The 27,953-nt window shown below is 47.7% G+C and overlaps 1 protein-coding gene across 1 annotated transcript in view; it reads right to left on the reverse strand.

The window, feature by feature from the left end:
• Window positions 1-1,331: 1,331 nt before the first annotated feature.
• POLDIP3 (DNA polymerase delta interacting protein 3) overlaps window positions 1,332-27,953 on the reverse strand; it is a 30,572-nt gene continuing 3,950 nt past the window's right edge. The window contains exons 2-9 of the mRNA XM_032270178.1: window positions 19,371-19,761; window positions 18,510-18,596; window positions 16,544-16,639; window positions 13,745-13,924; window positions 13,090-13,167; window positions 8,845-8,974; window positions 5,089-5,155; window positions 1,332-3,568 (exon numbers count right to left, since the gene is read on the reverse strand). Coding sequence (XP_032126069.1) covers window positions 3,391-3,568; window positions 5,089-5,155; window positions 8,845-8,974; window positions 13,090-13,167; window positions 13,745-13,924; window positions 16,544-16,639; window positions 18,510-18,596; window positions 19,371-19,761 — 1,207 coding nt within the window. The 3' untranslated portion in view covers window positions 1,332-3,390. The remainder of the gene's footprint in view (window positions 3,569-5,088; window positions 5,156-8,844; window positions 8,975-13,089; window positions 13,168-13,744; window positions 13,925-16,543; window positions 16,640-18,509; window positions 18,597-19,370; window positions 19,762-27,953) is intronic.

Consider the following 27,953-nt stretch of genomic DNA (forward strand, 5'->3'; position numbering starts at 1 on the left):
ACAGGAGAGGCCAGCTTGGGGAAATCGAGTAGATCAGTTCTCTGTGGGCCATATGGAGATGCCCATTAGGCCACCCGGGGGAGATGTCAGGTGGGTGGTTAGATAAGAGACTGAACATCACAGATGTCAGGCCTGGAGCAAGACACCCGGAACCGGCCATGGATAGACTAAAGTTTTCAGAGGGGCCAGGTGCGGTGGTTCATGTCTGTAATCCCAGCAATTTGGGAGGCCAAGAGGGGCAGATCACGAGGTCAGGAGTTCCAGACCAGCCTGGCCAACGTGGTGAAACCCCATCTCTAAGTACAAAAATTAGCCCAGCGTGGTAGCGCACGCCTGTAATTCCAGATACTGGGGAGGTTAAGGCAAGACAATCGCTTGAACCCTGGAGGTGAAGACTGCAGTGAGCCGAGATTGCCCCACTGCACTCCAGCCTCCCTTTCAATCAGTGGCCTCTGGGTCTGAGGCCTGGCTTAGGCCTAGAAACTGGGTGAGGGGTTGCGATTTTTCCATCAGCAGCTGCCATTAGTAACAGAGCCCACTTGGAATCAGGACCCCACCTTCTAAAGAGGGGAATTTCATATAATCTGCATCCCTGGTGGAGAGCAGTGGCTCAGATCACTTGGGCCCAGGAGTTCAAGACCATCCTGGCATCATAGCAAGAACCTCTCTATTTTTTAAATAATAAATTGCACCCCAAATGTTGAAATCCCTAAAGATCAAAACCCTTGGCTGGGCATGCTGGCTCACGCCTGTAATTCCAACACTTAGGGAGGCTGAAGCAGGCAGACCACCAAGGTCAGAAGTTCAAGACCACTCTCGGTAACATGGTTAAACCCCATCTCTACAAAAATTAGCCAGGTGTAGTGACACTTGCCTGTAGTCCCAGCTAATCAGGAGGCTGAGGTGGGAAGATTGTCTGAGTTTGGGAGGAGGTTGCAGTGAGCCGAGACTGTGCCACTACACTCCAACCTGGGCAACAGATGAGACTCTGTCTCAAAAAAAGAAAAATCAAAAAGGCCGGGTGTGGTGGCTCATGCCTGTAATCCCTGCACTTCGGGGGGCCAAGGCAGGCAGATCACCTGAGGTTGGGAGTTCAAGGCCAGCCTGAACCCACATGGAGAAACCCCATCTCTACTAAAAATACAAAAAATTAGGCAGGTGTGGTGGCACATGCCTGTAATCCCAGCTACTCGGGAGGCTGAGGCAGGAGAATCACTTGAACCCAGGAGGTGGAGGTTGTGGTGAGCCGAGATCGCGCCATTGAACTCCAGCCTGGTCAACAAGAGCGAAACTCCGTCTCAAAAAAGAAAAGAAAAAAGACAACTCAAAGGTAGGAATAACAAATGTTTATTCAGAAATGGATAAGTAATACATAATCACCCTTCATCCCTTAATGCCTCTTCCTCTCTTTTTGCACAAGAAACAGATGGGTAACGCAGGGGCATGGGAAGTGGAGATGGAGGAGGACACAGGACTGGCCCACCACCTTTTCTTCCCTGTCTCCCAAGGTGACAGCTTATACAGTGGAGGCGGCAAACAGGTCCCCTCAATGTACCAGATAATCACCTACAGCACCAGCTCCAGATGGCTGCAGCTGGGCTCAATGAAACTGTGACAACCAGAATGTATCAGCTTTGGGACTAGAGGGGAGGGTAAAGCCTCGTGGCAGGATATTTACCATCCCAACCCTAAGCAAAGTCCAAGCAGTGAGCCCCGTTCCCAGTACCTGAAAAGCCAGGTCCTACTGCCTTCTGGGTGCTCTCTTGGGCCAGAAAGGGTAAAGTGTAGGAGGAATGTCTTCCAGCTGTTAACAAGAAGTCAGTCTGCACCCACTTGAAGGGATTAAGAGAATAAAAAGCAGCATCTTTAAAGAACTGGAAGTGGAGCACCACCAGGCCCCTTCCTTGGCCTTTCCTGGCCTGGGGAACCTCAGAGCCTGAGGATTGTAGCTGGGTTCAAACCCTAGGTCCTTCCTGCCTGACAGACTGACCTCTGGAAAATGAATTTCTGGGTTTTTCTTCACTGGGCTAGCCTCAAGCAAGTCTTGGGCACTCTGTCTCCAGCATGCACCTTTCCCAGTACTTGCAACTGAATCTGCAGAGCTCCGAGAATCCTGCTTCCCTCCTGCTCTGCCAACCTGGATTCCCTTCAGTTCCAACCAGCAGGGGACCACTCAGTGACACCAGGGGCAACACTCTCCTGGTAATTTAGGGACAGCCCTTGGGCTCTATAGCTTTGTGCCCACTGCTGGCACCTATGCTGGGGAAACAGCTTGCCTAGTAGAGTTGTCTTGTTCCCTTGACTCCTCCTCCTGTGCCAAGGCAGAAAAATATCCCTCTGGTCATGGACGGATGGGTCACTCACAAAAGTGGGAATGCTGAGGGGCAGCTAGATATATGCCTCTGGGCATCCCTGACCACTGTCCTGTAGACAACTGAGGCTAGAAATGGAGAGCCAGGAGCAAACCAACCTCTCGCATTCAAATAAGCCCCAACCCCACCCCGACCCAGGGTTGCAGAATGGGAGGTGGAGCCTTTGAAAGGTCCAACCAGAGGAGAGCTGGCAGCTGCACCAAAACCAGGGTGTGATGAGTGCCAGGCTAGGTGAGAACCGAGAGGGCTCATAACAAAACCCCCTTCCCAGCACTGACACCCAGAAGGGAAAAAGACCTGGGGTGGGGCATTCAGCACAACTCAAGGGCAAGGTGAACTCTGGAGAACGACCTCTGGGCAGCTGCAGTGTGGGTCTCCAAGCCAAGCACATTACTGGACAGACTCTTCGCGGTGGTGCAGCTTCATCCTGCCCTTGCCACTAGTGAGGCCTGGAGCTAATGTGGAGAGGACAAGAGGCCTGAGAACTGCTCCCCACCCAGGCATCTCCACTGACCAGGCAGAGGAGCGGCACAGCTCTCAGGCCGAACTGGTTCCCGTCAGGATGGCAGAGCTTTCCAACCCGTGTTATTTGAAAAGCTTAACGTACATAAAGGAAAGGCAGCCCCGTGGCCCCTGGAAAAACCAGGGTCCTTCAGACAGCCCCTGCCCTGCATCCTATGGGGCCACAAGAAAGCCACCCAGAGAATTTAGTGTACCATTTCCAAATAAAAAATCCACTTGCGGCTGGGGCTGGGGGAGGCACGCTCTGAAAAACACAAGCCTACCTTGGCAATGAGATGGAGAAGAAACATACTACAGGAAATGTTAACAGAGAAGAGCACGGGGCAGAACACAACACAGAAATGCGGGTCCCATCCAGTGAGGAGGCGCTTTACCCCCGGCGACCCTGCCCACGCTCAGGGGTCTCCAGTCCGATGGCCCATTGGTCACAAGCTTTGCCTTGGGGAAACAGAGCCACCCTCCTCTGCCCCCACTTCTGGCTGCCTCACTCCCCTGCTCAAAGCTTGATTTTGAATTCTGTGGGCTGCGTGGTCACAGAGGCCCCTGAGGACTTGAAGAGCGCCTTCAGGATGGTGTCAGGGTCCACTTCGGCAGGGGGATTGGAGGAGGAGGCAGAGTTCACCCTGCGAGGCAGCTCGCCCTCCTTTTTCACCGAGGGGCTGTCACTCAGCCGCCTGTGGAGAGCAGAGAAGGGGCAAAAGTTCTTGTCAGTTTTTCCTTAGATGGGGAGGGGACCCACCATTTACTGGGCATCTGTCATGGGTAAGGCACTGGGTGTAGCACTTTCCAGACCCCTTCATCTCATTCCATCTTGCAGCAACTCGATCACAGCTCAGAGCAGCCTTGATCTCCTGGGCTCAAGCGGTTCTCCTGCCTCAGCCTCCTGAGGAGCTAGGACTATAGGTGTGCACCACCATGTCTGCCAAATATTTTAAAATTATTTGTAGAGACCAGGTCTTGCCATGTGGCCCAGGGTGCGTTTTTCTTATTTAATGAGAAAATGGAGACGCAGGCAGTGCTATGTTCTAGGGTTTTGTGAGGGTTTTTTAGAGACAGTCTCACTGTCACCCAGGCTGAAGTGCAGTGGCATGATTGTGGCTCACTACAGTCTTTATCTTCCAGGCTCAAGAAATCCTCCCACCTCAGCCCCGCCAAGTAACCAGGACTATAGGTGCATTCCACCACTCCTGGCTAATTGAGGTTTTACGTTTAGGAAACACTGCGTGTTCCTCCTGGATGGTAACATACATTAGCATATCATTAAGATATCTCACAACCTGAGAAGCCCAAAAGTGAAACAGATTTAGCTCTGTTTAGCCCAGTGGTTCCCAAACTTGTTAGGTTATCGAACTTTAAGAAATATTTTTAGAATACAACTTACTCCTAGAACGCAGTTTAAGGAACTTATCCAAATCACACAATTCATTACCCAGGGTTCAAATCCTAGTCTTTGTAAATCTCAAACTCTATTTCAGGCCTGTCCACCCTATTCCACTCACCTTGCCAAGTCTAAGCTCTTCCCTTGTATCTACCTCCTTATCTAGAACATGATGTCCCCACAATCTCCACATTTTATGCATCTCAGGCTTCAAAAAAGCCCTCAGTCCTCGGCCAGACATGTATACTCAGCTGTGTGTAACAAAAGCCTTCAATGGCTTCCCAATGTACTTAAAGCCAAATCCAGCTGGGCGTGGCAGTGTAGTCTCAGCGCCTGTAGTCTCAGCTCCTCAGGCGGCTGAGGCGAGAGGGTTGCTTGGAGTTTGAGACCAGCCTGGGCAACACATTGAGATTCTCAAAATAACTTAAAAAAAAACCCAACCCATTGGGGAACAAAATGAGAGGTGGCATCTGGTGGTATCTCCATCAGAGCCAATCATGAGGTGGAGTCTGTGTTCCCGGATAATGCACACAGGCGGGAAACCCAAGCTGCCTCCCTCCATTCTCCGCTCAGATGTTTCTAAAGCAGAAGGCTGAGAACCAGATCATAATGCTAACCCATGTAGGGTCAACCCCTGGGGAAATGACAAAGCAAACCATTTTGGTCAAGTTTAAGGATTTGAAACAACCAGCTGCCATTAGAACAGAGGAAACAGAATGTGGGGATGAGGGAGAGCTGTGATGCAGGCAGTTTACCCATTAGAATAAAAAGATGGAGGGAGTTCCCTCTCCCCAGGACCCGGCCTTTGGAACTCACAGCAGGATAGGCTGGTCTGAGGTGATAACGTTCCCATTCATGTGAAGGTTGCACTTCATCGGCTGCCCTGAAAAAAGAGAGAGAAAAGGGCTCTGCTATGAGACCTCAGCTCCTCACACAAGAGGACAAAGGCTGTACCTCCATCATCAATGGTCAAAGCACCCACCACTGGCGGTTCTGGCTCAATGGATGGAGACAGGGCTGCATGGTTCCAGCCAAGCCAGACACTAAGAAAATCCCAGGGCACGAGGAAACCTCAGCAATGCGGGCTCCAAGAGGCAAAATGGCAACAAACCTTACTTTGTACAGGAGATGAGTGAAGTGAGGGAGAAAGGAGATCAATGTGAAGCCATCCCAGTAGTAAGGGAAAAGGTTTCTGCTATCAAATTAAGTGAAGACGATCAAAAGCATTATGCACAGGATTCTACTCTATCTACAAAGGTTTAACTGCTAGGAAGACCACACTGCCACTCTATGTAAGATGTCACATGTGTAACAGTAATAGCACAAAAAAAAAAAAAAGGAAAAGGAATAGGGCCATGTAGAAGTAATATTTCCATATCTTACTTTTATCATTAAAGGAATTAAAATGTTAGGAAAAAATTATTCATGTAATGCAAAAGAAAAGCCACTAAAGAGGACCCAAAAAGTGAAATGGAAGAAATAAACCTAATTATCAACATTAAATATGAGTGGATTAAATAATCCAATGTCAGATTGGATTAAAATAAAAATAACCAGTAAGGTCTAACTATACACTCTCTCTACAAGAGATACATTTTTACAGTCCATGAGAGAAAAACATTGAAAGTAAGAGTGGACCAGGCACGGTGGCTCATGCCTGTAATCCCAGCACTTTGTGAGGCTGAGGAGGCCAGATCACTTGAGGCCAGGAGTTTGAGAGCAGCCTGGCCAACATGGCAGAAACCCTGTTTCTACTAAAAATACTAAAAATTACCTGGGTGTGGTGATGCCCACCTGTAGTCTCAGTCACTCAGGAGGCTGAGGCACAAGAATCGCTTGAACCCAGGAGGCAGAGATTGCAGTAAGCCAAGATCACACCACTGCATACCAGCCTGGGCAACAGAGCGAGACTCCATCTCCAAAAAGAGTAAAAAAAGATGTATCACCTAAATAGCAACCCTAAAAAAGCTGGTGTTTTACTTACTTATTAGCTATTACTAACATAAACTAAAATAGACTTTAAAACAAACCAAAAAAATGTTACTAGCAATAAAGAGGGAATTTAAAGGGTAAATTCACCAAGAAGAAAACAATCATAAATATTTATGCAACAGAGCCTCAAATACATAAAATAAAAATAAATAGAAGTGAGAGAAACAGACAAACAGTAATAAAGATCTCACCAGGTGTGGTGGCTCACACTGTAATACCAGCATATTGGGAGGACTAGGTGGGCGGATCACTTCAGATCAGGAGCTCTAGACCAGCCTGGCCAATATAGTGAAACCCCTTGTCTACTAAAAACACAAAAATTAGCTGGGTGTGGCAGCAGGCGCCTGTAATCCCAACTACTCAGGAGGCTGAGACAGGAGAATCGCTTCAACCCAGGAGGCAGAGTTTGCACTGAGCAGAGACCAAGCGACTGCAACTGGGCAACAGAGGGAAACTCCAGCTCAAAAACAAACAAACAAACAAACAAACAAAAAACCCCTCAATATTTCACTTTGAATACTAGATAGAACCAGGCAGATCAACAATGAAACAGCACTTTAACACTATAAAGCAACTAGACATGATAGACATCTACAGAACACTCCACCTAACAACAACAAAATACATATTCTCCTTAAACATTCAAAGAACAGAAGAAAATCTGGGAAATGAATGAATATATGGAAATTAAAACAATCGTAAATAACCAATGATTCATAGGAGAAATCACAAGGAAATTAGAAAATAATTCAAGATGAACAAAAATGAAGGCATGATATACCAAAACATGGAATGCAGTTAAAGCAATGCTTAGAAAATATTATATAGCTATAAATGCACATATAGTCATGTATCATTTAACCATGGGAATACATTCCAGGTGCAGTGGCAGGATCACAGCTCACTACAGCCTCAACTTCCCAGGCTCAGGTGATCCTCAGCCTCCCCAGCAGCTAGGACTACAGGCACATGCCACCACGCCTAGCAGATTTATTTTTTGTAGAGGCAGGGTCTTGCCACGTTGCACAGGCTGGTCTCCAGCTTCTAGGCTCAAGCAATCCTCCTGTCTCCGCCTCCCAATGTGCTGGAGTTACAGGCTTGAGCCACCACACCTGGCTGTACAGCATGTTACTCTACTGAATATAGCAGGCAACTGTATTTGCACATCTAAACAGAAAAAGTACCATAAAAACATGGTATTATGTTATGGGCCCACTATCATATATGTGGTCTGTTGTTGACCAAAAAGTCATTATACAGCATATGAATACATTAAAAAGGAGAATCCAAAACACCTACGGAATGGGAGAAAATAGTGGTAAATCACTTTTCTGATAAAGGACTAAAAAAATATGTAAAGTACTTTTACAACTCAATAATAAAAAAGAACCTAATTAAAAAGTGGACAAAGATTCTGAATAGGTACTTCTCCAAAGAAGACAGCCAGGTGCAGTGGCTCACGCCTGTAATCCTAGCACTTTGGGAGGTTGAGGTAGGTGGATCACCTGAGGTCAGGAGTTCAAGACCAGCGTGGCCAACATGGTGAAACCCCATCTCTACTAAAAATACAAAAAATTAGCTGGACGTGGTGGCATGTGCCTGTAGTCCCAGCTACTCAGGAGGCTGAGGCAGGAGAATCACTTGAACCCAGGAGGTGGAGGTTGCAGTGAGCTGAGATCATGCCACTGCATTCCATCCAGCCTGGGCAAAAAAGTGAGACTCAAAAGAAGAAGAAGAAAAACAAGTGTCTTTCCACACCAAGCATATGACAAAAAAAACAAAAATCAAAAACAACAGAAATTCAAAATTTAAAACTAAACCAAAAATAAAAAAACTAAGTTTTTTTTAATGACATGCAAATGGCCAATAAGCACATGAAAAGGTGCTCCACATCATTAGCCATGAGGAAATCAAATCAGAACTCCACTGACTCACCCAGGGGAGCTCACCCAGGTGCCAAGATTTAGCCAAGGCTCCAGGTCTTTTATTTGTAATTTTTTTACTGTTGTATTGTTTTATTAGTCTCTGCTTCTCCACTTCTAGCACAGGGCCTTGGTCCACAGTAGGCACTCAATACATACTGAAAGAACAAATGAGTGGAAAAGGAGCATGGCAGACAGAATTATTCTCTACAGGCTGTCTAGAGATGAAAAATAAGAACCTGAAGTCAGTAAGGTCTGTTGTTCACCCACTAGGAGCAGCTCTCACCCAGATGCCAACATTGAGACAAAACTCCAGGCCTTTGAGGAACCTCTGCCCTAGCAGTGAGCAGACCAACATCTGGAAGGGAAAAGCTGTGGCTCTTGACTTCCCTGGCAAGACCCCTTAACAGAACCATCCGTGGAGAAATGGTATTTTTCTTTTTCCTGGGCTCAAAAGCTTAAGGGCTGGATGAAAACCCAGGGCCCTGTGTAAGCCACAGCTCAGCACTACTCAGGGACTGCACAGTGGTTCCTGATGCAGAGGAGGCCCCAGGGATGGGTTCCACCCATCTCAGAGAGACTTCCCCAGGAAGGCCTGCTACCTGACAGCAAGTAGAGAGGAGTGGGAGGGTCAGGGGCTGTTTTCTCCCGAACTTACCGTCCAGACACCGGTTGTTGTACTTCTTATATGCAGTGATGGCATCGTCCTTTTTCACAAACACCACCTCTGCTACCCCAGGATGGACCAGCCGAGCTCGCTTGAGGGCTCCACACACACAGAAAAGCTCCTGCATAGAATAACAGGGGTTGGGATTAGGGAAGAATTTCTGATGGCCTGCTACTCATGCATGCTGAAGGCCCTGGGGTGTGGTGGCTCCACTGCAGCTAAATATGCCCCTGTGCCTGAGACTGCAGGGAGGCGCCACTGTAGGCGGTACTCCTGAGACATCCACAGGCCTCAACACAGCACCAAATGAGGTCAGCAGTGAGAAATGGGCTTGGACTTACAAGCCCTGTATCACCTGGGACCTCCCAGGAAGCCACCACCAAAGTCTTCAGTGCCCACCTCAACAACAGGGCTAAAACAGTTATGAAAATCAGAGAGCCCTGTCATGAGAATGAATGTATACAAAGAAAGACAGCTGCAATACATCACCTGGGAATCAGTTAGAAATACAAATTCTGTAGTTCTACCCAGAGTCCTGGTTTGGTTGGACCGACGGCTTTCCCTGGACATGAGACTTTGAGTGCTAAAACCAGGAGAGTCCCTAACAAAACTGGGACAGCCAGTCACTCTAAGTTGGATAGTGCTGAGTGTGATCCCCAGGCTCTGCTTCCTATCCGCTATGAAATGTCTAGCATGTTACTTAACTTCTCTGAGCCTGTTTCCTCTTCTGAAAATAAAAAGGATTAGCTCACTTCCCAGGGTTATTGGAAAGCTCAACTGAGATAATTTTTAAGGCAGTGCTTTGCACACATCATTGACTCCAATCTCCACCTCGTTTTTTTTTTTGGGGGGACAGAGTTTCGCTCTTGTTACCCAGGCTGGAGTGCAATGGCGCGATCTTGGCTCACCGCAACCTCGGCCTCCTGGGTTCAGGCAATTCTCCTGCCTCAGCCTCCTGCGTAGCTGGGATTACAGGCACGCGCCACCATGCCCAGCTAATTTTTTGTATTTTTTTAGTAGAGACAGGGTTTCACCGTGTTGACCAGGATGGTCTCGATCTCTTGACCTGGTGATCCACCTGCCTCGGTCTCCCCAAGTGCTGGGATTACAGGCTTGAGCCACAGTGCCTGGCCCACCTCATTTTTTTTTTTTTTTTTTTTTTGGGGACGGAGTTGAGCTCTTATTACCCAGGCTGGAGTGCAATGGCATGATCTCGGCTCACCGCAACCTCCGCCTCCTGGGTTCAGGCAATTCTCCTGCCTCAACCTCCTGAGTAGCTGGGATTACAGGCATGTGCCACCATGCCCAGCTGATTTTTTGTATTTTTAGTAGAGACGGGGTTTCACCGTGTTGACCAGGATGGTCTTGATCTCTTGACCTCGTGATCCACCTGCCTCGGCCTCCCAAAGTGCTGGGATTATAGGCGTGAGCCACCGCGCCCGGCCCTCCACCTCCTTTTACACACAAGGCCAGAGAGGGAGCAGAATGTGCAGACAGACAGAGGGTGACTAGCACTCATGCCACTTCTTCACCTTCAAATGCCTTCACAGGTTGCTGTGAGGGCAAAGAAAAAGTTTATGAAAAGACCCTTAACATGATTTGTTTTTAAGGATAAATATCAAAACAAGATGTCTCTCTGCACCAGCAGGAGACTGGTTAGAGAACCACTCGCAGATACTGAAATCTGTGGATGCTCAAGTCCCTGCTATAAAATGCTGTAGTATTTACATATAACCTGTGCACCTCATCCAGTATACATCTTCTCTAGATCACTGTAATACCCAACACAATGTAAATGCTATGTAAATAGTTGTTATACTGTAGTTCTAAAATTCGTATTCTTTCTCATTATACTGTTATTTTCTGAATTTTGAGTACTTTCATTCAGTGGTTGGTTAATGAGTATTATCCTTCAGTGGTTCTGGGATACAGAAGCCACAGATATGGAGGGCTAACTATAAATACTGGGTGTAATTCCAACGTTATTACCCTGATCCTCTCTACACTGCCTATTCGGGTAGAAGAGAAGTGACTTCCTCTGAGTGCTGATCATGACTGGCGTTTAGTTTTCCACCATAATGTATCTTCCGACAGTCTGCCTAAAGTGCCTGGCGCATAGCAAGTGCTCAATAAATGGCAGTTGTTACTACGTTTATAAACAGCTTTAATTTTTTTTTTTTTTGAGAGTGAGTCTTACTCTGTCTCCCAGGCTGGAGTGCAATGGCACAATCTCAACTCACAGAAACTTCCACCTCTCGGGTTCTAAGCGATTCTCCTTCCTCAGCCTCCCGAGTAGCTGAGATTACAGGTACCCGCCACCATGCTCGGCTAATTTTTGTATTTTTAGTAGAGACGGGGTTTCGCCATATTGGCCAGGCTGGTCTTGAACTCCTGACCTCAGGTGAGCCACCCACCCTGGCCTCCCAAAGTGCTAGGATTACAGGCGTGAGCCACTGCACCCAGCAATCAGCTTTAATTCTTTATGACTTGTCAAGTATTACACAAAATAGGATAGTTTCCATCCTCATGTGCAACATTCACAGCACTGTCCCTGCCACAGGACATGCCAGTGACTCTGCGTAGTTCTAACATCCATCTCACAGCACGTGTATTTCACAATGAAGATTTAACCACCTGTAATCCCAGCACTTTGGAAGGTCGAGGTGGGCAGATCATTAGAAATCAGGAGTTCGAGACCAGGAGACCAGGAGTTCGAGATCTGGCCAACATGGTGAAACCCTGTCTCCACTAAAAATACAAAAATTAGCCAGGCGGTAGTGGTGGGTGCCTGTAATCCCAGCTACTCAGGAGGCTGAGGCAAGGAGAAGTGCTTAGAATCCGGGAGGCAGAGGTTGCAGTGAGCCAAGATCGTGCCATGGTACTCTAGTCTGGGCGATAGAGGAAGACTCCATCTCAAAAAAAAAAAAAAAAAAAAAAAAATTTACGCTGACAATCCCAGCACTTTGGGAGGCTGAGGCGGGTGGATCACGAGTTCAGGAGTTCGAGACCAGCCTGACCAACGTGGTGAAACCCTGTCTCTACTAAAAATACAAAAATTAGCTGGGCCTGGTGGTGCATGCCTGTAATCCCAGCTACTTGGGAGGCTGAGGCAGGAGAATTGCTTGAATACGGGTGGCGGAGGTTGCAGTAAGCCTGCACTCCAGCCTGAACAACAGAGTAAGACTCTGTCTCAAAAAAAAAAAAAAATAAAAAAGAAAAATTTAACAAATGTGGTGGCCAGTGTGGGTTGTTAGTCTGGGATTCAGCTGCAGGGAGAGGCTGGATTCTCCAACTATATTCATTTCATGATCTGACAGGTCAAAATATGCCTGGATTTCTAAACTAATGGCTCTTTTGGGTGCCGGAGTGAAAATGATGTTGAAAAGAAGTCCTAGCTGCATCTAGAACCCCACTCACAGGCACTTGACAGGTTTTGCCCATGACTGCCATGCGGTGGGACAGGATGAACCAGGAAGGCAGAGACCACCAATCCATCTCCCTTCTTTCACTTTGGAATCATTACGTAAAATCTCCAAAGGACACAGAAAGTTCCAAAGACTCACAAGAAAATACAACTACTGGATACTGCCAGTATGGGATGAAAGGATCCCATTTAGGACCCATTACAGCACAGATATCCCCTAACTTCTAAGACTCAGGCCAGGCACTTGGCCGTGGTTTAGAAGCCATGCAGAACAGTGAAGCAGCTGGCCTGACTGCTGTTGTCTGAAAAGCCTGATTCCAGAGGTGGCCCTTGGCTGGCATCTGGAGACTCAGATCTCAGGAGGGCTCCTGCCATCCCACAGTTCACAGTGCCTGAACTGTGCAAACAGCATGGTTTCTGCTCCAACACCTGCTTTCCTTCTGGGTGTCCGGAATTTTGATACGTGCTACACAGAGAATGCCGAAGTGACCAGTCCCCAATAAAACCCCTGGGCACCCTAATGAGCTTCCCTGGTGTCCCATGTGTTGTCACAACGCTGCAAGCTGCACCCAGCATCCTGTGCAACTCTACTGGGAGGGGCCTCTGGAGGCTTGCGCCTGGTTTCCCCAGACTTCACCCCATGAGTCATTTGCTCTGCATCCTTTTGCTGCTGTTAGTCTCAGCCCTGAGTGTGACTATGTGCTGAGTTTGGTGAATCTCAGCAGTCATCAAACCTAAGGGGGGGGTTCTTAAGAGACCTTTGCCACAGAGGTACATTGAGATTTAAATTTCCAGTAGGTCACAATACTTACAACAATGTCCTCCTCAGTGACTCGAGGGTGCAGATTATTCACAGTCATCTTGGTGCCTTCCAATGGGCTGAGGACAGGCTGCCACAGAGACAAGAGCATTACAAGAAGCTGGATAGCTGATGAGCACTCCCGCAACAGAAATTCCTCCAGGCACGTGACCAGGAAGGCCCAGAGGAAAGCTCCATGGAGTTACCACAATGGGGCCCCCTGAACTTCAGTGTCCACCACGGCCCCACCACTCTATGCTAAAAGCATGGACCCTCTCCCATCTCCCAAATATGCAAGCCTCTCAGGCCCTGAGCCTCTGTCTGGAAGGATCTACCTAATGGCTCATGCTTCCAGACCCACTCAGCTAAAAGAGCCCTTTTCCCCAGACTTCTCAACTGGAATAAGATGCTCTGTCCTCAGCACTCCTAAACGCTTTCTTCTGGGAGAGCCTCTATCGTATCACCAGATACCACAATCTCTCAGCAGGTCCGCTATCTCCACTAGCCTGCAAGCTTTGAGGGCAAGAGTCCCTAGGTCTTGGTTTGCTCATCTATAGAATGTGGGTGGCAATGCCCACCTCACAAAGGCGTTATGGGGATGCAATGAGATACACAGAGCATACAGCCCTCCTGACCCCTAACTGCTGGGGTCACCACCGTCATCTCACCTCAGCAGGTGGCAGCTCTTTGGGGGGTTCTTCCTTGTTCACCAGTGTCCGGGACATGTTGGTCAAGGCTTTTGTTCGAATAGAGGAGGGGAGAGCAGGAGCTGTGTATGCGTCATTCTGAACCACTTTGGTAAGAGGGAGGGCCTTGGACATGGAAAGCTTGGAACTGCTTAGCCCAGCCTAAACAGAGACAGAAAGAAATCTGAGAAGCCAGATCTGGAATGTTCTGAAGAAGCCCCAAGGAGTTGACGGCTTGCTGAGAGCATGAACCTTTGATGTCTCCCAGCCATCAGAGGGAAGGGACAGGAGGAGAGAAAAGCACACAGGCTGAGCACACACTCACAGAAGCCACTTTCCACAGAGCTGAACCCTCCTGGCAGGAAGCATCTAGGCAGCAGTGGCCTGGAAACTTACCTAGGAGTCACAGGCTCATCCATACCACTTAAGACTTTCTAAAAATCCCACAATTTGAGGCTGGTCAGAAGGCGAAAAGGTGTGATCGGCCAGGCACAGTGATCACACCTGTCATCCCAGCATTCTGGGAGGCTGAGGTGAGAGGACTGCTGAGCCCAGGAGTTCAAGACGGACCTGGGCAACACAGTGAGACCTCATCTCTACAAAAAATGTAAAAGACCTGCTCTGCCTATGAAGTAGCCATTCTTTTATTCCTTTGTTTCTTAATAAACCTGCTTTTGCTTTAAAAAAAAAAAAAACTGAAATGCCAGAAGCTTGAGGTAAGTTCATTCCTAGACATGGTTCTATCACAATGTGCTGATCACCACTCTTAAGATGGACCACAGCCGGGCGCGGTGGCTCAAGCCTGTAATCCCAGCACTTTGGGAGGCCGAGGCGGGTGGATCACGAGGTCAAGAGATCGAGACCATCCTGGTCAACATGGTGAAACCCCGTCTCTACTGAAAATACAAAAAATTAGCTGGGCATGGTGGCGCGTGCCTGTAATCCCAGCTACTCAGGAGGTTGAGGCAGGAGAATTGCCTGAACCCAGGAGGCGGAGGTTGCGGTGAGCCGAGAATGCGCCATTGCACTCCGGCCTGGGTAACAAGAGCTAAACTCCATCTCAAAAAAAAAAAAAGGGGGGGGGACCAGAACTCAAATTTTGGTTCCTCTTCTGACCATCCAGCGGTGCCACACACAGCCTTGGCCTCATCAGCTCCCAGACTGTCAGGGACATGCTGGCAGTCAGCAGTGCAGATAACCAAAAACAGACCCTCCCATCTAGATGTGGTCCTTTGGAAACAAACTCCCCTGTATTCATGGGTGTGAGGAAGACAGTGCATAATGCAGAAGTGACAGGGGGTCCTGCTGATTTAGGGCAGTGTTTATAGGCACTGACCCAGGGAGATGGGAGGAATGCAGCAGGAGAGGCAGATCAGGGCATGGGCAGGGGCAATTCACCACACTTCTCAAAGTCTGAGTGATCCCCATGCTGGATTCCACATTCCTCACAGCTTTCTGAGTCTCCAGAGCCAGGACCGCACAGTGATTACCCACGGTGCCCCAAGACCCAGACTGCTCAGGCTCCATTTCAGATCCATGGCTTCTCCTCAGCTGAGTGATGTCAAGCAGGCTGATTTCACCTCTCCATGCCTGCTTCCCCATCCATAGAGGGTAATCAACAGTACCCATCTCACTGGGTACAATATGTGTTAGTATAAATATGGCATTTATTTAATTAGGGTATCAAATAGGGACAGAGACTCACTGAGCAAGCTGACAGTTCCCTTGGTAGCAGACTTGAGCAGTCTAATTATTGGAAAGGACTGGTCCCTTTGTAAAGAAACAACTGGCATCATTCAGCTTCACAATGTATCTCTTTTTAAGACAGAGTCTCGCCCTGTCACTCAGACTGGAGTGCAGTGGCACAATCTTGGCTCACTGCAACCTCTACCTCCGGACTCAAGAGATTCTCCTGCCTCAGCCTCCCAAGCAGCTGGGATTACAGGCACCTGCCACCACACCTGGCTAATTTTTTTTATTTTTAGTAGAGACGGGATTTCACCAGTTGGCCAAGCTGGCCTCAAACTCCTGACCTCAGGTAATCTGCCTACCTAGGCCTCCCAAAGTGCTGGGATTACAGATGTGAACCACTGCACCCTGCTGGCTTCACATTTCTCTTAATTAGTAACCAGGAGACTGGTCCACACTCAGAACAGTAACCAAAACTGAGTTTTTGAGCTTCTGAAGGAAAAATTAAAGAGGTGTCTGCCACAAGGACCTACCTGGCAGCCCACTGGCCTCCCTGCCTGACACTTGGCTGTACCGCGAGGTGGAGCAGCATGGACCTCCCCGATGCTCCCAGATGCTGTTTTCTTTCCTTCTCTGGATGCCTGGACAGCACTCTAGTCTAACAAGCTTTCCCTGCGTGCAGGCTGCACCTGGTAGAGCCCACAGATCAGGTGACATGTATTCCTGCTAATGCCAACTAAGGGAATCCAGACTCCAAGAGCAGCACCAGACCTGCTGACCACAGAGAGTCACCCAGCATGCAGAATGGCCAGCCACCAAGGAAAGAACAGACCCCCACTGTGGGGTTACTCACATTTCCCTATACTGTCTCAAACACAGCAACTGGGAGCTGCGGCCCTATACTCTACTTGCCTTAAATCAGTAGGCAACCCAGTCTCAGCATTTATAAAACTAAGGGGTCAGACTAGTTCCAGCTCTGAAAATCTTACGGCCCAAACAAAGAAATATTTCTGCACTGAAAGGCTCTCTTTGCCACCACCTCTCCCACCTGCCTGATCAAACACACTGTAAGAAAAAGGTGAAATGCCATACCATGTGGTGGAGAAAGCCACCTGAGGCTGCCAACTTCATCTGTTTAGTAGGAATGGAAGCTATACCATCATCTTCTTCATCCAGGTCATATAAATTCTGAGAATATAAAGAAATATAAGTAAATATGCATGTGGGCCCTCAAAAGACATCTAGAACAGGCATGGCAAGGAGATGGCTGCTGGAGAAAGGGACCAAAGGAGAAGTGGGCACGGGGTGATGGTGCCTGGGGAGACTGGGGCCCAGGTCCTGACAGGCTGACTCCCTGCCCACAAGTTGCAGTCAAAGTCCTACAACTTACAGGCACACCAGAAGTCCCTTTTTCCCAGTGGGCTTAGTATCAGTCCAGAGTCCCTAAAATGTTTATTCGTATCCTTTGGCTTGGAAAGTCCACCCTTGTTAATATGGCCTACAGAAATAAACCCAAACCCTAGAAAAAGCTTTATCTACAAAGATGTTCATAGCAGAGGGATTTTTTTTTTTTTTTTTGAGACGGAGTTTCACTCTTGTTGCCCAGGCTGGAGTGCAATGACACGATCTTGGCTCACCCACAACCTCTGCCTCCCAGGTTCAAACGATTCTCCTGCCTCAGCCTCCCGAGTAGCTGGGATTACAGGCCTGAGCCACCACGCCCGGCTAGCAGAAGGATTTTTAGCAGTGAAAATGACAGGAAAATGGTTTCAATAAAACTGGAATGTCAACTCAATGGATTCTGCAGTTACTAAAAACGTTTACAGTAAATGTGAAATGTCACAGAAAAATTTTTGAGTTACAAAGTAAAAAAGAATTATACAAAATTGGATAAGAATATAACCACAACCACAAATCTGCGTTAAGTAAAATAATGTTAGGCATGGTGGTTCACGCCTGTGCCTGTAACCCCAGCACTTTGGCAGGCCCAGGCGGGAGGATCGATTTAGCTCAGGAGTTCGAAACCAGACTGGCCAACACGGTAAGACTCCATCTCTATAAAAGTTAGCCAGATGTGGTGGTGTGCACCTGTGACCCCAGCTACTCAGGAGGCTAACTAAGGTGGGAAGATCATTTGAGCACAGGAAGTCAAGGCTGCAGTGAGCCATGACTGCACCACTGCACTCCAGCCTGGAGGACAGAATGACCGTAGAGGGTCACTCTGAGACCCTGTCTCGCCGGGTGTGGTGGCTCACGCCTGTAATCCATGCACTTTGGAGGTCAAGGCGGGCGGATCACCTCAGGTTGGGAGTTCAAGACCAGCCTGACCAACATGGTGAAACCCCGTCTTAAAAAGAAAAAAAAAAAAAAAAAAAGAGAGAGAGACCCTGTCTCAGAAATAATTAAAATAAATAAATAATGATGTGTAAGGAACTACAGCAAAATTTCAACAGTGATCGTCTTTGGAAAATGGGAACTTGAGGGACTTTTTGGCAAGTTTTCTGTATTAAGCACATAGGCCTTTTTCTTCTTTTTGAGACAGAGTCTTGCTCTGTTGCCCATGCTAGAGTGCAGTGGTGCAATCTCGGCTCACTGCAACCTCTACCTCCTGGGATTAAGCAATTCTCCTGCCTCAGCCTCCCAAGTAGCTGGGATTACAAGCGCCTGCCACCACAATCAGCTAATTTTTGTATTTTTAGTAGAGATAGGGTTTCATCATGTTGGCCAGGCTGGTCCTGAACTCCTGACCTTAGGTGATCCGCCCACCTCGACCTCCCAAAGTGCTGGGATTACAGGTATGAGCCAGTGCGCCTGGCCCATTAGAACTTTTATGGAAAAAACAAAAACAAACAAAAAAAACTTTATTAGCCTCTCTATGCCTCCCTTCTATTAAAAAGTTTCTTCTTTAAACTCAAACTGCAAAAAGTTCAGCCTGCCTCCAATATTACAAACTGTGAACCTTGGAGCAAGCCTCAGTCGATCTACCCAAGCAGGCCTCATCAAAATACATGCACACATACATGTTCTTTATGTACACACACACACTCTCTCACTCTACCTGTTTGGCCTGGTGGTTATTGACAACATTGATTCTCATTCCAGCAGGATGGGGATGAAGTGGTGCCATGGCTTTCTGCTGTGGAACCTGGAAACACTCAGTGGTCAGAATTCGTCCCACAGGGTCCACGTGCATTCTCTATAAGGAGGTAGTTACTGAACTTGACACATGGTGGGCCTGCAGCTCTGGTCTTTGGTAAAAGGCACTACAGAATGCTTTATCCCTCATAGTAGGAAGTAACAGAAGAATCATCATCCGAGCGACCACACCGCTAACGCACACGTAGGACTTAATGAACTTGGCTTAATCAATGTTTGCTGCGGCTGCTGCTGTTCCTATTACCAAAGCTGCTATGAAGATTAAATGACATTGTTTCTTTTCCCTTTGTGGTGGCAGCTATGGAGGGTGGCCAGGGCCCTGGACTAGGGGCCAAATCCCACTTGGCTCCTACCCTAGCCCTGCCACTGCCTGGTATATGACGCTGGGGACACGTATTTCACATCTCTGAGACTCAGGTTCTTCTTTTTTAAAACAAGGGTCACAATTCTAGGGGTGGAGTGAGGACCGTACGATCAATAAATGTTTTGTCCTTTCCCTCTCTTTCTTCCACCAATATCTCACCTGGGAAAGTCACTAAATTTCTATGGCCCTCCCCTTTCTTTTCTATAGAACTGAGATAATACCTTTCCTTCCTCATATGGTTACCTGGCTATTATGTACTTAAAGCCTCTGCAGAGGAGCAAAGTGCTATACCAACACTTGAGGGGACTGTATTTTTGCCCAATCATGCCCAGCCCCTTGCCTCTAAATCTACCTTTGTTACTAGCTTTCTAGGAATTCGTAACAAAAGCCACAACATACCTGGATGGTTTTGGTGAGCTTCAGGGCAGGAGTCACTGTCCCAATGGGTGGGTTCATGAAGGCAGCAGGGGAACTCCTCTTCAAGCTGATCTTCTCCCGGGCATCAGCGACCTGGCGGGGCTTCTGGGGCACCGTGGTCTGCTGCTTGCGAGAGTTCAACATCTCTCTGGCATCCTGTACTTTCCCTTTGATCCGAAACCGGGCATCTTTCTGCAAAAGCTTCTCCCGAGCATCCTTGACTCCCAGTTTGAGCCGGGCATCTGAAAGGCCAATCTTCTGCCGGGCATCAAATCTTTGCTGGAAGGTGGCTGTGCGTGCTGACTGGCTGAGAAGGCCTTGCTGAATCCCAACTCGAGATCGGACACCTCCAACTCCTGGTCTGGCATTAAGCCTGCAAATATAAATCACAATCAATATTAAATGGATCTGGATATAACAGCAGTGTATGAAAGTAGAACTGTGATAACACTGGGGACAGAGGAGGTCCTGGAGAATCAGAAAGCAACTCCCTGCCTGTGCCTGAGTAAACAACGACGCCTACATGAAGACTCCTTTTCCGGTTTCATGATGGCTTTTAATTTTGCAATTTAAGCAAAATTAAGGGAGAGAGACTGGCAAGTTTTATCACTAGGTAAGACTGTTTTGCTCCCTAGACTGTGTATCTTGAGATACCAACACGGACAACAACCTCCCAACAATGCCAGTTGAATAAAATAAACATCCCCCAAATTAATCCCACCCATCTGAAGAGCAGCTTTAGTTTCCAAGTCCCTTCCCCATCCATGTTCTCACTCAGCCCTCTGCACTCTGAGAAGTACTTACTATGTCCACTTTACAGTGGGAGAAGCAGGCTTGGAGAGGCTCAGTGATTAACAAAGATTATCTCTAAGGAAGGCAGACACCATCTACTGGGCTAGGGCCAAGAAAGAAAACATGTGGGTCTGGCATAGAGCTAGAGGAAAACAGACAACATAAAGACTTGTAGGAAAGAAAGATAAAGCTGCTCTGCAATAGCAAAAATATCAAATATGGAAAGTACTGAAATTGGAAATGACCGGGTACACGGTTCATTCACTATTTGGGTAATGGGTACACCAGAAGCCTAATTCTCCCCAGTACGCAATATAATCCATGGAACAAACATGCACATGTACACCCAGGATTGAAAATAAAATATGTTTTTTTAACTGGAAACGAATGAAACTCCATTAAACAGGCCCAGTCTCTTTCTTGGGTTCCTCTGTTGGTCCACAGTGGCTTGAAAGTGAACAGAAGGCCCTCCTGAGTGCCACTGGAGATTCTCCCTGAGATCTCTGGGCTGCTTCTGTCTCCTCCCACCCCCAGGCCTCTCTACTATACTGCCATTAACAGCTACTCCTGTGGCAGATGGGGGACTCCTATGTCAAGGTGTCCTCTCTGGGAACCCTCCCTGATTCCTCCAGGCCAACTCTCCTCTGTGCCTACTATTACACCTGCTTATTTCCTTTTTTCTCTCCCCACCCTGGATGGGGCTGGGAGAGAAGAATGGGGGCTCAGTCCTTTTTCAGGGCCCAGTACCGCCTAAGCGGCATCCAGCCCTGGCTGAGTGTCAGAAACTCCTGTGGAGCTTCTTAAATAGACAGCTGTCCAGATCCCACCCTAGATACTAAATCCAAAATCTGGGGGGAAGCCTGGGCATTTGCATTTTTAACTCTGCGGGTGATTCTGGAGAAGAGCCATGTTGACCTCATGTTAGAGGGTAAACTCTGTTGCATAAATGAGTTCCTACGTTGCCTCCCACTTCACTGCCTGGACCTCCCAGGAGGCATCTCTTGTACTGTGCAAGTCACTGGTACACTCCCACTGCTGCATTCTTCAAGTGGCTAGAGTGAGACTGGCTGTCAGCTCCTCTGCTAATAAACAGCAGAAGTGCAGCCAAAGGTGAGTCTACCTGGTACCAATAAAAGCAAACCCAGACCTTCATTTTGTCATCCCTCAAATAATGAAAAAACACCTGCTGCCTCTAATATGCCAGACACAGACCTAACGCAGTAATATGGACTGAACATCTGTGTCCCCCCAAAATTCCTCTGTTTAAACCTAATCTGCAACATGGTGGTAGTAGGAGGTGGGGGCCTTTGGGAAGTGATGAAGTCATGAGGGCAGAAACTTCATTAATGGCTTTAGTGCCCTTTATAAGGAAGAAGGCCCAGAAAGCTCCCTGGCCCCTTCCGCCATGTGAGGATGCAGCAGAAAGACCATCCAGAACCAGGAAGCAGGCAGGCCCTCATCAAACATGGAATCTGCCAGCACCCTGATCCTGGACTTCCAGAACTCTCTGTGAGAAGGAAGTTTCTGTTTTTAATAAGCTACCCAGCTTATGGTATTTTCTTACAGCAGCCTAAACAGATTAAAACAGGCAGTGGGCTGGGTACGGTGGCTCACGTCTATAATCCCAGCACTTTGGGAGGCCGAGGCAGGTGGATAACGAGGTCAAGAGATCGAGACCATCCTGGTCAACATGGTGAAACCCCGTCTCTACTAAAAATACAAAAATTAGCTGGGCATGGTGGCGCATGCCTGTAGTCCCAGCTGCTCGGGAGGCTGAGGCAGGAGAATTGCTTGAACCCAGGAGGTGGAGGTTGCGGTGAGCCGAGACCGCCCCCTTCCACCCCAACCTGGGTAACAGGAGCGCACCCCCGTCTAAAAAAAAAAAAAAAAAACAAAAAACAGGCAGTGATGCATGCTATCATTTTTCTCTTTGGAAAGTGGCAAACTAAGATTTAAATACTTTTCAGTGGGTTCTGAGTGGAAGGGTCACTTATACAATTAATTAGATAAGGCTTAATGTTTACTTGCCATCCCTGCCTTATTTTTTAATGTGAGGACTGTGGGAGATGGAGGCACTAGAGAGAGTAGGGCCAAAGGAAGGGGGTCTTCAGGGGGCTGGCACAAACGATTAGAGAGAAAGAAATACTTGTATGTGGTAGACGGCATTCGCCCTCACTAGGACTGGGCTACCCTAGGCTTCATGTTCCATGGCCTGCAAAGCCATGGACAACTGGGGCTATGCACGTTGGGGTGACCTCAGAAACCTGCAGCTAGGCTGGGCACAGTGGCTCACTTCTGTAATCCCAGCACTTTGGGAGGCCAAGACAGGTGAATCACATGAGGTCAGGAGTTCAAAACCAGCCTAACACGGCAAAACTCTCTATAAAAATATAAAAATTAGCCAGATGTGGTGGCATGCGCCTATAATCCCAGCTACTCAGAAGGCTGAGGCAGGGGAATCACTTGAACCCAGGAGATGGAGGTTGCAGTGAGCCAGGATCACACCACTGTACTCTAGCCTGGGAGAAAGGGCAAGACTGTTTCAAAAAAATAAAAATAAAGAACATGATGAATGAAAATTTTTGAGTGTTGCTCATTCAGGCTGACAAATTTTGGCACAGACTTTTTCTTTTTCTTTCTTTTTTTTTTTTTTAAGAGACAAGGCTGCCGGGCGCCATGGCTCAGGCCTGTAATCCCAGCACTTTGGGAGGCCGAGGCAGGTGGATCATCTGAGGTCAGGAGTTCAAGACCATCCTGGCCAACATGGTGAACCCCTGTCTCTACTAAAAATACAAAACCAGCCATGTGTGGTGGTGGGCATCCGTAATCCCAGCTACTCAGGAGGCTGAGGCAGGAGAATCGCTTGAATCCAGGAGGCGGAGGTTGCAGTGAGACTGTGCCATTGTACTCCAGCCTGGGCAACAGAGTGAGACTCTGTCTCAAAAAAAAAAAAAGACAGACAAGGCTGGACACAATGGCTCATGCATGTAATCTCAGCACTTTGGGAGGCAAAGGTAGGAGGATGCCTTGAGCCCAGGCAACACAGCAGGACTCCTGGGATGTGGTGACTCACACTTGTAATCTCAGCACTTTAGAAGGCTGAGGCAGGAGGATGGTTTGAGCCCAGGAGTTCAGGACCAGCCTGGGCAACATAATGAGATGCTGTCTCTATAATAACAGAAGTAGAAAATTATCCGGGCATGAGTCTGTAGTCTCAGCTACTCCAGGGGCTGAAACAGGAAGATCACTTGAGCCCGAGAGAGCAATGTGAGCCAGGGTCCTGATACTGTCCTCCAGGCTGGGCAACAGAGCAAGACCCTGTCCAAAAATATATTTAAAAAATAAAAAAAGACAGAATCTCATTCTGCTGCCCAGGCTGGAGTGCAGTGGTATAATCACAGCTCACTACAGCTTTGAATTCCTGGGCTCAGGTCATTCTCCTGCCTCAGTCTTCTAAGTTTGGAGCCAACATGCCCAGCTTTAGACATCTTTTAAAAGTTACAACCCCATGAATTAGGTTATTATTCACATTTTATAAATGAGGACGCTCAGAACCAAGGAAATTATCCCAAGAGCTACTAAGGGTAAGGAATGAACTTGAACTTCACTGTATCTGGTTAAAGCATCTACTAAATAAGCATGGGTCAAAAATAAAGACCAGAATTGCAAGAGTTAAGAAAAGACTTTTTTCTTTTTTTGAGATGGAGTTTCACTCTTGTTGCCCAGGCTAGAGTGCAATGGCACGATCTCAGCTCACTGTAACCTCCGCCTCCTGGGTTCAAGTGATTCTCGTGCCTCAGCGTCCTGAGTAGCTAGGATTACAGACATGCGCCACCACGCCAACTAATTTTTGTATTTTTAATAGAGATAGGGTTTCTCCATGTTGGTCAAGCTGGTCTCAAACTCCCGACCTCAGGTGATCTGTCTGGCTCAACCTCCCAAAGTGTTGGGATTACAGGTGTCAGTCTCGCCCAGCCCTGAAAAAAGTTAAAAAAAGTAAAAAAGGCCAGGAGCAGTAGCTCACACCTGTAATACAGACACTCTGGGAGGTTCTGAGGCAGGTGGATTGCTTCAGCCCCGGTGTTCAAGCAATGGGCATGAGATCAGAACACGACCCTGTTTCAAAAATAAGAACAAAATCAAAGAAATCCAAAACAAAACCAAAAACCATCACCAAAACAAAAAGAAACAATCTTCCATATTATCAGTGTCTGGTATTTTAGTTTCAATATGTTGTAAACCCCTTAAAAATTTATTCTATATAGCCGGGCGCGGTGGCTTACACCTGTAATCCTAACACTTTGGGAGGCCAAGGCGGGCGGATCATGATGTCAAGAGATTGAGACCATCCTGGTCAACATACTGAAATCCCGTCTCTACTAAAAATGCAAAAATTAGCTGGGCGTTGTGGCATGCGCCTGCAGTCGCAGCTACTCGGGAGGCTGAGGCAGGAGAATTGCTTGAACCTGGGAGGCAGAGGTTGCAGTGAGCCAAGATCGCGCCACTGCACTCCAGCCTGGCACCTGGCAAAAGAGTGAAACCGTCTCAAAAAAAAAAAAAAAAAAAAAAAATTGATTTTATATATAAAAAGGAAGAGTGAACACTCTCCCTAGGCTGAAAAAAATCTTAGGACTCCAGTCATGCCCAGGGATACAGAGAACTCTCTAGAGACTAAAGGGTGAGCATAAGCACCAAGGTGAGCGGGTGGGCAGCACCTGGTTGGCAGGAGAGACCACCAAGATGCCTTGCGTTGATTGGAACAGCCTAAAAGGCACATTTGGGGGAGGGAGGTAACAGTAGCTGAGGATGTATTAGGAGCTCCTCACAGTGGGAGGGAGTAAGCTATTTCCCCTCTCTGATGCACTCAGTTCCCTGGTTCCATAGTGCTTTCAACTTCTTTCATGAACAGCTTTAGGGGGCTTCAGCGTTCAGGCTTTTTATAATCACAGCTGCTCTTCCTGCATGAAAAGACAGCTATTCATCCCAGCAGGCAGCAGTACTGGTTTCAGGCAGGCATTAGTCATCGGAAATTTTTCAAATAAACACTCCTGCTAGGGGTAGGTCTCTAAAACATAGACTCAATTATGATACCCTCCCGCTCCTAGAACTGCTGAGGGCTCCTTAACAAAGCTCAACCCCTGGGGGGAGCCTCAGGTCTGGCCCCAACTTATGGCTGCAGCCTCACTTCCCACTGTAGAGACTACTGACATTCCCCAAACACTTCCTGCACTTTTATCCTCAGTAAATGTTTGGGAGGGGGAAGGAGAAAGGCTTTGAGCAAGTCTCTTAATTGCCCCACCTCCATCGCCCAAACTACAGCTCTGGAATTGCTTCCCAGCCTTCGCCAGGTATTCCTTGAGGTCCTGCGAAGAGTGCCACTGGCGAGTGAGAAGGCAAACGCCGCCTGGACCCCAAATTCTCCCCCATAGCCCCAACTGGAACCTGGCATTCATGTGATGAGCGGGGAGGGTCTGTCTGGGCCAGGGATATCTCACCCTCCTGGCTCTATCTGTGGAGGGCAGGGCTGCAGCCAGCTCTGGACAGATGTCCAGTCCAAAGCATCCAGGCCCAAGAAAGAAGTAGGGCCCTGGGTTACTATAGATTTCACTAAGATTTTAACCCATGGGCTTAATATCTTCTTGGTTAGGGAGAGTGTGTGTTGAGGTTATTTTTATAGAGAGAAAACAGCTTAAGTCTAACCATCCCTAAGGGTCAATTCTGAATTTGGTGATTTAAGTCACAAAGAAAAACAAGACATTAAAATACTATCCCCTTACCAAAGAGTCTTGTGCAGATGTTTCATTTTAAAACATAATTCTTTGCCTGGAATTATGTAACAACTCATTTCCTCCTTTATGTGTTCAGGTCTACATTTTCTTTATTTTATTTCAACAAGGAAACCAGCAATCAGTACCAGGATCAGAGTCCTGGGCTGAACTGCAAAGTTTACAATCCCTCCTTCTCCTACAACTTCCCACTTCCAGCTCCAAGGACTCCCCAGATCAGGTGACTGGCCCAGAGCTGCTCCACTCCAGCCTCCAGCACACTCAAGGCTCCCACACTGAACTGCTTGGAGGCAGCAGACAGAAAGCTATCTGCTGAGAGTTAAACTCACCAAACTAACAAGAGAGGACATGTCAACTGACTTAACTGGGGATGCCCTTATATCTAAAGTGAAGTGGCTCATGCCTGTAACCCCAGCACTTTGTGAGGTGGAGGCAGGAGGATTGCTTGAGTCCCGGAGTTTGAGACCAGTCTGGGCAACATGGCCAGACCCGTCTCTACAGAAAATACAAAACTAATTAGCCAGGCATGGTGGCACGTGCCTGTGGTTCCAGCTACTTGGCAGTCTGAGGCAGGAAGACTGCTTGAGCCCAGGAGGCAGAGGTTGCAGTGAGCCATGATCTTGCCACTGCACTCCAGTCTGGACAACAGAGCAAGACCCTGCCTCAAATAAAAAGGAAAAAATCAACACGAGGGTCAGGCCAGCACTGCAACTGGTGCCTAATGCTATCCTGAGGAGACTCGATGGATCTTTCACAACTGAAGTCACTGGAGATGCACAGTGGTGAGGAAAGTAGCATCTATCTCATCATGGAGGAAGGTATCACTCAAAACCACCCCCTTCTGGTTCTATCATTTCCATTAATCAAGGAATCTTTTAATAATTAATTGGAGGCCTAGGTAATAGTAATGGTAATGACTCTTCTGTTTCTTTTTCCTTTTTTTTTTTTTTTCTGAGACCAGACTAGAGTAGGATTTTGGCTCACTGCAACCTCCACCTTCCGGGTTCAAGTGATTCTCCTGCCTCAGCCTCCTGAGTATCTGGGATTACAGGCGCCTGCCACGTCGCCCAGCTAATTTTTGTACTTTCAGTAGAGATGGGGTTTTACCATCTTGGCCAGGGTGGTCTTGAACTCCTGACCTCATGATCCACCCACCTCGGCCTCCCAAAGTGCTGGAATTACAGGCACAAGCCACCGTCTTTTCTTTCTTTTTTATTTAAAATTTTTTTCTTTTTTTTAAAGATGGGGTTTCACCATGATGGCCAGGCTGGTCTCGAACTCCTCAAGTGATCCACCCACCTCAGCCTCCCAAAGTGCTAGGATTATAGGTGTGAGCCACTGCGCCCAGTTCTTTCTTTTTTAAAGAGATGAGGTCTTGCTCTACCAACCAGGCTGGAGTGCAGTGGTGCAAGCATGGCTCACTGCAGTCTTGAACTCCTGAGCTCAGGCAATCCTCCTGCCTTAGCCTCCCAAACAGCTGGAGTTACAGGCATGAGCAACCACTGCATCCAGCTAAGACCCTTTTCTTGACTCACAAAGTGTGAGAAACACAAAACAGAATGACTGCTCTGAGAACAAGCACATTCCACAAATGTGATCCTTGTGATCACAGTAAACAGTGATCACAGTGGTGCAGAAAGAGGTTATTTACACTCCACAAGCTGGATCTTCGGCTATTTCTACTAAGAAGAAAAAGGCATTCTTAGATAGTCAAGGTTCTTCCCAAATTAACAACAAAATTATTCCTGGAATATCCATGCAACATTAAAACCAAAGTTCCAAGTATGCAGATTTCTTCTAGGCAGTATACAAAATAGAACATATGGACAGGCGCCATGCCTCACATCCGTAATCTCAGCACTTTGGGAGGCTGAGGCAGATCACTTGAGGTTAAGTGAGGCAGACCAGCTTGACCGACATGGTGAAACCCTGTCTCTACTAAAAATACAAAAATTAGCTGGGCGTGGTGGCGCATGCCTACAGTTCC

Source organism: Sapajus apella, unplaced genomic scaffold (assembly GCF_009761245.1).
Source record: "Sapajus apella isolate SASKATOON/1434 unplaced genomic scaffold, GSC_monkey_1.0 scaffold205, whole genome shotgun sequence".
Classification (NCBI taxonomy): Eukaryota; Metazoa; Chordata; class Mammalia; order Primates; family Cebidae; genus Sapajus; species Sapajus apella.